This window comes from Odontesthes bonariensis, chromosome 12 (assembly GCF_027942865.1).
Source record: "Odontesthes bonariensis isolate fOdoBon6 chromosome 12, fOdoBon6.hap1, whole genome shotgun sequence".
NCBI lineage: Eukaryota > Metazoa > Chordata > Actinopteri > Atheriniformes > Atherinopsidae > Odontesthes > Odontesthes bonariensis.
The window spans coordinates 36,425,616-36,435,660 of NC_134517.1; the positions used below are offsets into that span (position 1 = coordinate 36,425,616).

At 44.8% G+C, this 10,045-nt stretch overlaps 1 protein-coding gene across 1 annotated transcript; it reads left to right on the forward strand.

Moving 5' to 3' along the window:
• The first annotated feature begins 4,556 nt into the window (after positions 1-4,556).
• Positions 4,557-5,663, forward strand: LOC142396058 (trace amine-associated receptor 13c-like). The gene is made up of 3 exons (XM_075478598.1): positions 4,557-4,726; positions 4,856-5,129; positions 5,334-5,663. Exons 1-3 carry the CDS (start codon positions 4,557-4,559, stop codon positions 5,661-5,663), a joined length of 774 nt encoding a protein of 257 aa, XP_075334713.1.
• The last annotated feature ends 4,382 nt before the right edge of the window (positions 5,664-10,045 follow it).

The window sequence follows — 10,045 nt, forward strand, 5'->3', positions numbered from 1 at the left end:
TTGTAGGATCAGCAGCACCCAGAAGAAGCAACACCAACCAAAATCCTGCTTCCCTGCAGCCAGCATCTGGACTGTTGGTGAAAGTGTCTTTGGCTTCTGTCATATTGAGTTTTCCCCTCATGTTTCCATTGTTTCCTTGTGTTGTGGGGGAAATACAGGGGTAAGATGGCGTCTGTGCCTGACCACGCCACTGCTCGCCTCCTATGCAAAGCTATACTGATTGTTCATGTCATATATGTGGTCATATCAGCCTGATTATCTATTGGATGCGTTTCTGCTGTTCTTAGTTATGACCGTAGGTCTCTTTTTGGTATAAAGGAGTCCATGGAATCCCTCTTTTGTGACTGGGGAAAGTACAAACAAACTTTTCCTCCCCCTTTTGTTTGCCCACGGGACTCACCTGAATACGTGTTGCTGTCTCGGGCATCGTGGAGGAAACAGAGGAAACAGAGGAAACGTGGCTCTGGGTCCGGTGTCCAGGTTAAACGCAGACGCGCTCCACATTTACGGATCGCCGGTCCGGATCACAGTGCCAGGTGTTTGCGGCTGATTCCGCTCCTCAATGGGCGCTGTGTTGTGCGCCCTCGCCGCTGTTTTCCGGGGACCTCGAAGGCGGTCTTTGGGACCCAGTGCATCGTTGGGGTTACGAGTGGTGGGATACTTCGTCATCTTGCTTTTCCATGTTTACGGTAGACTCAAATCAGCTGTCTTCCCGACCCAGCTGGAGACCCCGTGACCGCATCGCTTGCCTTCGGCAAATCCCGCTGTGTCCAGCGAAACCAAAGTCTGTGACGTCATCCTCGTCTCGACTCCGTCTTTTCAACGCCCGTTCCATCACAAACAAATAAATTTCACCGAATGATCTTTTTAGCAGGCGAAATTTTGATCTCAGATGGTCAAGATGGGCTCTACAGACTGTTTTAATTGTGTGCTGGTTTATCGCCCTCCTGGCCATGCTGCCGTCTTTTTAAAGGATTTTAGTGACTTTTTATCTTCAATAATAAAGTTAGAAAATGTTTTATTAATTGGTGATTTTAATATTCATGTTGACAACAGCACTTCTAGTGAAGCCTCTGAACTTTTAAACTTGACAGAAACTTTTAATTTTGAGCAGCATGTTTCTGGTCCCACCCACCAAAAGGGCCATACCCTTGATTTGTTTTTTTCTCTTTGCCTAAATGTCGCCAATCTCTCTGTGGAGGACGTCCACATGAGTGATCATAGCTGTGTTCTATTTGATGTACTTTTTACCCCTGAACCGAAGTCCTCTGTGATTAGGTCTCAGAGGCGCATTTTCTCTGAGAATACAGCTGAAGGGTTTTCTTCAATATTCGATTCCAAATTGTTTGTTGACTGCCATGATGTGGACAGCTTTCTTTTTCAGTTTTAATAGTCATTGTGAGGCCATCTTAGATCAGGTTGCTCCTGCCAAATCTAATCTGGTGAGTAGGAAGACTACTTTTCCCTGGATCAACAACAATATTCGTGAACTAAAGCGAGTATGTCGTAAAACTGAGCGCTTGTGGAAGTCCTCTAAACTTGAGGTCCATAGACTGCACTTCAAGGAACTTATTTCCTCCTTAAATGAAATGATAAAGAATGCCAGATCTGAATACTTTCGTCAGTTGATAACTTTGAATAAGAAAAGACCCCAGGTTCTGTTTGACACCATCAAATCTAATGTATGTCCTGTTGCTCCCAGTACCCCTGTTTTTTGCAAGGCAGAAAGCAATGATTTTTTAAAGTCCTTTGTCTGCAAAATTCAGGACATTAAGGATAAATTTCCAATTAATTATTTGTGTAACACTGTTGCTGTTGAGCCTGTTGGTCAAAGCTGGTCCTCTTTTAAGTCTGTAACACAGATCTACATCCTAGCTTTGGTAACCAAGATGAAGCCCTCTTTCTGTCCATCTGATGTTCTTCCTTTTGGACTATTTTTAAAAGTATTTCCTGTCGTTGGCCCCTGGATTACCAAGCTAATAAACATGTCACTGTCCTCTGGTGTATTTCACAGCTCTTTTAAACATGCCTTTGTGGAACCGCTTCTCAAAAAACCTAATCTGGACCCTACTGTTCTTAAGAATTTCAGGCCTATCTCAAAACTTTCATTCTTGTCCAAACTCTTAGAGAAGGTGGTCGCAGAACAATTCACATCTTTTTTAGAGAACTCTGATATCTTTGACCCTTTTCAATCTGGTTTCTGCAAGCATCAATCCACGGAAACTGCTCTGATCAAAGTGTCAAGCGATATTATGATGTCTGCGGATGTTAGGAAATGCACTGTCTTAGTCCTGCTGGATCTCTCTTCGGCATTTGATACCATCGACCATGAAATCTTGTTAACAAGACTGCGTGACCTGGTTGGTCTGTCTGGTCCTGTACTAGCATGGTTCACCTCATATTTGTCAAGTAGGACCTTTAGTGTCTCTGAAAACCAGTTCACTTCGGACTCTGCAGATTTGCTGTGTGGAGTGCCCCAGGGTTCAGTTTTGGGACCAATTTTATTTGTGCTCTATGTCCTTCCCTGGGGTAAAATACTTCAGGAGTTTGCTGGTGTTTCTTATCATCTCTTTGCAGATGATATCCAGCTCTACTGTTCTTTTAAGTCCTCTGAGATCCACAAACTGGACTCATTAATGAATTGCATTGTGAGAGTAAAACAATGGCTCGGCACAAACTCTCTGCAGTTAAACTCTGAAAAGACTGAGGTGCTGGTTATTGCCCCTGACAATGAAATCCTAGGAATCAAGCAATACTTGGGTGATCTAAGCTTGTCTGCTAAATCAAGCCTTAGAAATCTGGGCATTATCTTTGACAGAGAGATGTCACTGGAGCATCATACAAAACAGCTGACAAACTGTTTTTATCAGCTCAGGAATATTTCAAAACTTAGAAGTTTTGTTTCCAAGGATGATCTGGAGTTGATAATCCATGCATTTGTGTCTTCTCGTTTAGACTATTGCAACAGCCTGTTTTCGTGTCTAAACAAAAAGGAGCTGTCTCGTTTGCAGCATGTCCAAAATTCTGCACTGAGGTTACTGACCCACACAAACAGAAGTGCCCATATTACTCCCATTCTTAAGTCCCTTCATTGGCTTCCAGTGGCTTTTCGTTTTAATTTCAAAATCCTGGTGCTGACTTTTATAGCTCTCCAAGGTCAGGCTCCTTCCTACATTAGAGCCCTTTTGTGTCCGTACACTCCCTCGCGAAGGCTGAGGTCAGAGGACCAAAATCTTCTCCTGGTCCCTCGTACTCATTTTAAGACCCGAGGAGATCGCTCCTTCCAGGCCGTCGCTCCGTGGCTCTGGAATGATCTCCCACTCTCGTTACGGTCACTTGATTCAGTGGATGCTTTCAAGAGCGGACTTAAAACCCATCTGTTTCGACAAGCATTCTAACCACAGCAGTGTATTGGCTGTTTTTATGACCACTTTGTTTGTTTTTTACTTTGTAATATTATTATTGTTGTTAATAACTGTATGTTTTTATTGTTGACTTTTGTTGTGTTTTCTGTGCACTTCTTGTGAAGCACTTTGTGACCTTCATTGTCTGTGAAATGTGCTATATAAATAAATATTACTTACTTACCGTATTTTCCGCACTATAGAGCGCACTGGATTATAAAGCGCACTGTCAATGAATGGTCTATTTTCGATCTTTTTTCATATATAAAGCGCACTGGGCTATAAGGCGCATTAAGCGAAACAAAACAATGTCGTTGCTGTTACCTGGCAGTTCAGTGATGATTCGAAAACGAAACTTATAAAATCGGCTCCGCGCATGCGCAAAACCACAAAGTAACAATTCTCGACAAGTAGTACCAATCGACTGAACACCAGCCTTCGTGAAAGCTCGGACCACAGTTGAGACTGATACCTTAGCCCAGGCATCCACGATCCATTGGCAGATAGTAGCGAAAGTCGCCCAGCGCTGTGTCCCTCCCTTGGTGAATGTGTGTTCGCCTTCTGTCATCCACTGCTCCCACACAGCTCGCAGTTTAACTTTGAAACCCATGATGTTGACCTCTGATTTCTACCACATCAGCTTCTCCGCCACACTTAAATGTCCTACATGTTTGTCATCAGATTTGTATTATATTTGATCATTTAGCTACAGCAATAGCATATCCTTAATAATTGATACTGCCGCTATGAGATTTCCCTTCAGGATTTTTGTTAGCTGTCTTCTTGTGCAGATGTATATTCTGCATCCTGCCAAGTTGTTGGAAAGCATCATTTTGGTGTATTTGAGTCATATTTTGTTTATTCAGATGCTGTTTTAAAGAGAGGAGCTGACAGAGGCCTCTTGTTGGGAATGTTTCTTCACATTTGTTTGGTGTAAAGAGCCCCGATACAGAATTTCTTACCCACACTGGGTTAACCACTGGTAAGATAAGATTGTTTCCTTGGACTGTGATCAGGCCTTGTGTTTGCAGGCGGTCACTAAGACAACTGTTGTCAAGTGAAGGAGGAGCAATGTGGAAGGTGAGGAGGAATAAATCTGTTATGTGACAAACAGTTTCTGACAGAACACAGTCAGATCTCCTCTTTCTAAAGATGCAAACTGAAGAATCTGAGATCTGCTTTCCAGAACTCCTGAACTCCTCCTGCAGGACTAGCAGACGTCCTCGCTCAGTTTCCATCATCATTTACATCACACTGTCCTGCATCTCTGTGCTCACTGTGACTCTTAACCTGCTGGTCATCATCTCCATCTCACACTTTAAGTAATCAAATGTTTTCAGGTGTTTTCCATATGCTACACTTACAAAAGCAAAAGTGTTTTAGATTTATGTTTTAGGTTTATGTCATGTGCTTTCTGTGAGTGTCAAATAATACTACTGTTTCATCTCCAGGCAGCTCCACACCCCCACCAACCTCCTCCTCCTCTCTCTGGCTTTCTCAGATTTCTTCGTCGGCTTCCTTATAGTCTTTCAGATTTTCCTCATCGACGGCTGCTGGTATCTCAGTGACCTCATGTGTGTTGTGTATTATATTGTGGACTATGTTGTTATCTGTACCTCAATAGAAACCATGATGCTCATATCACTTGACCGTTATGTGGCTATTTGTTACCCTCTGCACTACCCTGCCAAAGTTACTTTAAAAAGAGTTCAAATCTGTGTTTCAGTGAGTTGGAGCTTTTCGTTTCTCTTTGCCTTTGGGCTGTTAAATAATGTGGAAATATCAAGCGGAGAAAATGTTTGCTCTGCAGAGTGTGTGTTTGTTTTTGATTTTTTCGTAGGAATTGTGTACTTATTGTTGTTCTTTATTATCCCTATAACCACCCTGGTAGTTTTGTACCTCAGGGTGTTTGTGGTGGCTGTATCTCAGGCTCGTGCCATGCGCTCTCACCTTGCAGCTGTCACACTTCACAGCTCAGGGAGAGTACATGTTAAGAAATCTGAACTGAAAGCAGCCAGGACTCTTGGAGTCGTTGTTGCTGTGTTTCTAACATGTCTGTTGCCTTATTTTTGCAGTTCATCAAATGAATCACAGTTCAGTACTGCATCAGCTGCATTTTTTTTGTGTTTGTTCTATTCTAACTCCTGCTTTAACCCTCTGATCTATGCCCTGTTTTACCCGTGGTTCAGGAAATCTGTTAAACTAATTCTTACCCTTCAGATACTGAAGGCCGGCTCCTGTCAGCACAACATCCTGTAAAGAGTGCACAGCTCATGTAAGTCTCCAAAAGTGAGTATTTGTTTTAACTTCTATAAGAAAGCAACTGACAGACCCCTGAGTTCTTCACAAATCTGAAATAAAAGCAGCCACAGCTCTTTGTTGTTGCAGTGTTTTCCTAGGTTGTGTTTCTTATTAACAGTATCAGTTTTAATATTTTTCATACCCTGTTTCACCCCATGTTCTGAATATTAGTCAAACTAGCACTCACACTTAGGTTACAGAAGCCTGCGAGGTCAACATAATGAAGAGAACGGAGTCACTGAGAGAAAATCTTAAAGCACATCTAATAACTCAAATAAGTCTCTTTTGTTCTTTGTTTTAGGTGATATTACATGCATTTCCTTTCTGTGACAAACAAGAACAAGTTACCTCTAATCTCATCATTTAATTACAATCTTCATTCAATCGTTAATCAAGAGTTTGAATAGAGTACTTATTTGGATTTAAACCTGCAGTAACTTATTCGCACATCAGTGTGGAGGAGATTTTTCTTCTGGAATAATAAGTGGTGGGTAATCATCAACTCCATCATCTCAAATACTTGCTTACAGATTTACAGATTGCTTCATTTGATTAATTTTGACATGTTCATCGTATGCGATATAACAATTTAGATCAATTTCTAATCAACAGTTTTAGTAAACTGATTTCTGCTGTGTATGTGCGTGATCTTTTTATTCTCTATGTACAATAAACAGCTTCTTGAAACGCATTAAAGGTTTATTAGTTAAAGAAAAACTGAAATAAAATAACAAACGCTTTCCCTGATAAACCGTATAAAGGTGCACCTGGAGTTACCAGAAAATGAAAACGTTTTACAACTTTCTTTTAAGAGAAGCTGAATGTGATTTACTGGAAGTTTTAAGTGTATTTTACTCCTGGATTAGCCTGCTCAGTCTGAAGTAGTGTTGAGTCAAAGCACTTTGATAAACAATGTAAATGGCGAGGAGTGACAACAATTCAGTCCAGTTGAGTTTTAGGGGAAGGAAATGCCAGTAGAGGGAAACATAACTCTGCCGTCACTTCAGCCATTTGTTCACACAGTTCATCATCCCTCTGGGAAGATTACTTTTTCAAAAGAACAGTAACAGAAGGGACACACTGCCAAAACAACACAGACCATTATAGAAGATTTTAATTATAAAATTAATCACAAAAATATCAAACACATTGGATAAACATGAATATTTTAAAACTGATAAAAGAAGGGGATCATACCAAAACTGATAATAACACTAAGTCAGCTCATCACAGACTTTTTGTTATGTTGAGGAATAAGATGGTAAAGAAATTTAGGATGATGTCTTCCTGACTGCAATAGAAAAGGTACGGAGTAATCCAAAAAAAATGACTGGCAGCAGTTGAAACGGTTAACAGGACATAACAAAAAAGACCCCTCCATAGAACCGCCACCTTAAGGTGGGGTTAAGCTGTTGGGTGATACCTACTATATAAAGTTGGTACCTCCATTCACAGCGTGGGCTCTGGCACCAAACTCCTGGAGAGGGGCTGGACTGTAATAGACTGGTGTTGCCCAGGGTGAGAGGCGTTGGGCTGGAGCTGTGATATTCACAAGCCCCCTGCTTATCACCTCCATGCTGGAGATCTCCCCGTGAGTGAGAGGGTCACCTCACTGGGGCTGCAGGAAGGGAAGATTCTGACTGGTGTTTGTGCGTATCCACCAAACAGCACTTCAGATTTCCTGGCCTTCTTGGGGTTTTTGGGTGGTGTCCTGGAGGGGGTGTCATCTGGGGATTCCATTGCTCCTCTGGGGGATTTCAATGTCCATATTGGCAATGATGGGGTGACCTGGAGAGGTGTGATTGGTAGAATCGGTCTCCCTTATCTGAACCAAAGCGGTGCATTGTTTTTGGATTTCTGTGCAAGCCATGGATTGTTATACTACGTAACATTACTGTCATTTTGAAGACGCTTTTATCCAAATCGACTTACAATAATTGTGTTCCACATCGGTAGGCAAAGGAACTTCAGGTCACAAGAAATCATAAGTGCATTTCCTTCCAAAACCAAACTGCTAAGAGCATAACTAGTGCTAGAGTAAGTTAGGTACCTAGTCAAATGGGAAGATAATTTAGAAAACAAAGACAATTTAGGAGATCTGGGTAGTTTTCCTTGAAGAGATGGGTTTTCAGCCTGCAGCGAAAGATGGGCAGCGACTCAGCTGTCCTGACATCAGTTGGGAGATCGTTCCACCATCGGGGTGCCAGAACAGAGAAAAGCCGTGACCATGTCGATGGTGCGCAGTGACCGCTGAGTGAGGGGCAGCCGGCCACCTGGAGGCCGCAGAGCGAAGTGGTCGGGCGGGGGTGTATGGCTTGACCATAACCTGGAGGTATGAAGGAGCTGTTCCTTCCACTGCCCTGTAGGCCAGCACCAGAGTCTGCAACTGGATGCTGCAGCTACAGTGAGCCAGTGTAGAGAGCGTAGAAGGGGAGTGGTGTGGGAGAACTCGGGGAGGATGAACACCAGATGAACAGAGGCTTTCTGAATAAGCTCCAGAGGTCTGATGGTAGAAGCCGGGTTGCCAGCAAGGAGGGAGTTGCAGTAGTCCAGGCGGGAGATGACAAGAGCCTTGAAGAGCACCTGTGCTGCCTTGTCGGTGAGGAAGGGGTGAATCCTCCGGATGTTGTAGAGGAGGAATCGGCAGGAATGGGTCACTGATGCAATGTTTGCCAAGAACGACAGTTGGTCGTCCAGGGTCACACCCAGATTCCTCGCAGTCCAAGTTGACGTCACCACAGAGGCATCCATGGTGATGGCCAGGTCTCTGAATGGGCAGCCCTTCCCCGGGAGAAACACCAGCTCAGTCTTGTCCAGGTTGAGTTTAAGGTGGTGCATCGACATCCACCCCGAAATGTCTTCCAGGCACGCAGCAATCCGTGCCTCCACTTGGGTGTCAGAAGGGGGAAAAGACAGAATCAGCTGGGTGTTATCTGCATAGCAGTGGTAGGAAAAGTTATGGGAGTGGATGATAGAACCCAGAGATGATGTGTAGAAAGAAAAAAGAAGAGGACCCAAGACCGAACCTTGCGGAACCCCAGTGGTGAGCCGACGTGGTTTCGACACAGACCCTCTCAGTGTGACCTGGTAGGAGCGACCTGTCAGGTAGGATGAGAACATGCAGGGTGCAGAGCCAGAGACACCCCAGGGATACCGGTCTGTAGTTCTTGATGTGTGAAGGGTCAAGAGCTGGTTTCTTTAGAAGAGGAGTGACTCTGGCAGTCTTGAAAGCAGAAGGAAAAGAGCCTGATGTCAAAGACGTGTTAATGAGGTGGGTCAGGTAAGGAAGAGGATTAGGTGCAGCAGAAAGAAGGAGAGGGGAAGGGACTGGGTCAAGGGAACATGTGGTGGGGTGGCTAGATGTTACAAGGCGAAGAGAGAAAGTGGTAGAGAGGGAGGGGTGGGAGAGCGACAAGTGTAGGTGGTGTGGACAGTTCGGGGGTGAGGGAAGGAAGATCGGATATGGTTAACCTTCTTGTCAAAGAAGTTGGCGAAATCGTCAGGGAGGCGGGAAGAGGGGGTGGGGGTTGGAGGAGGGACGAGAAAGTTTGAAAGAGTTTTTTGGGGTTGGAAGCAGAAGTTTGAATTTTGTTACAGTAGAAGGCAGTTTTAACAGCAGAGAGAGAGGAGGAGAAAGTGCAAAGCAAGAAGGTCCTCAGGGAGTTTACTTTTCCTCCATTTGCGCTCAACCGCCATCAAGTTCCGCCTCTCAGTACGCACTGAGTCCGACAGCCAAGGGGGAGGTGGAGCTGAGCCTGCAGGTCAAGGGTTAGGTGGAGCTGAGCCTGGAGGCCAAGGGGCAGGTGGAGCTAAGCCTGGAGGCCAAGGGGCAGGTGGAGCTGAGCCTGGAGGCCTAGGGGCAGGTGGAGCTGAGCCTGGAGGCCAAGGGGCAGGTGGAGCTGAGCCTGGAGGCCTAGGGGCAGGTGGAGCTGAGCCTGGAGGCCAAGGGGCAGGTGGAGCTGAGCCTGGAGGCCTAGGGGTAGGTGGAGCTGAGTCTGGAGGCCAAGGGGCAGGTGGAGCTGAGCCTGCAGGCCTGGAGGTGAGGGGACAGAGTTTGTCCAGAGAGGAGAGAAGAAGATCAGTAGCGGTGTCAGGGGATAGAAGAGAAATAGATTCAGGGGCAGGGAGAGCAGAGAGAACAGAAGAAGAGAAGTCAGTGGGGGAGAGAGAGCGTAGATTGCGACGACAAGATACCATGTGGGTGGGGGGAGGTCGAGAGGGAGGAGAGGAGAGGGAGAGGGTGTAGGACATGAAGTAGTGGTCAGAGAGATGAAGAGGAGTGACAGAGAGGTTGGTGCTAGAACAGTTTCTGGTGAAGATAAGGTCCAGTATGTTGCCAG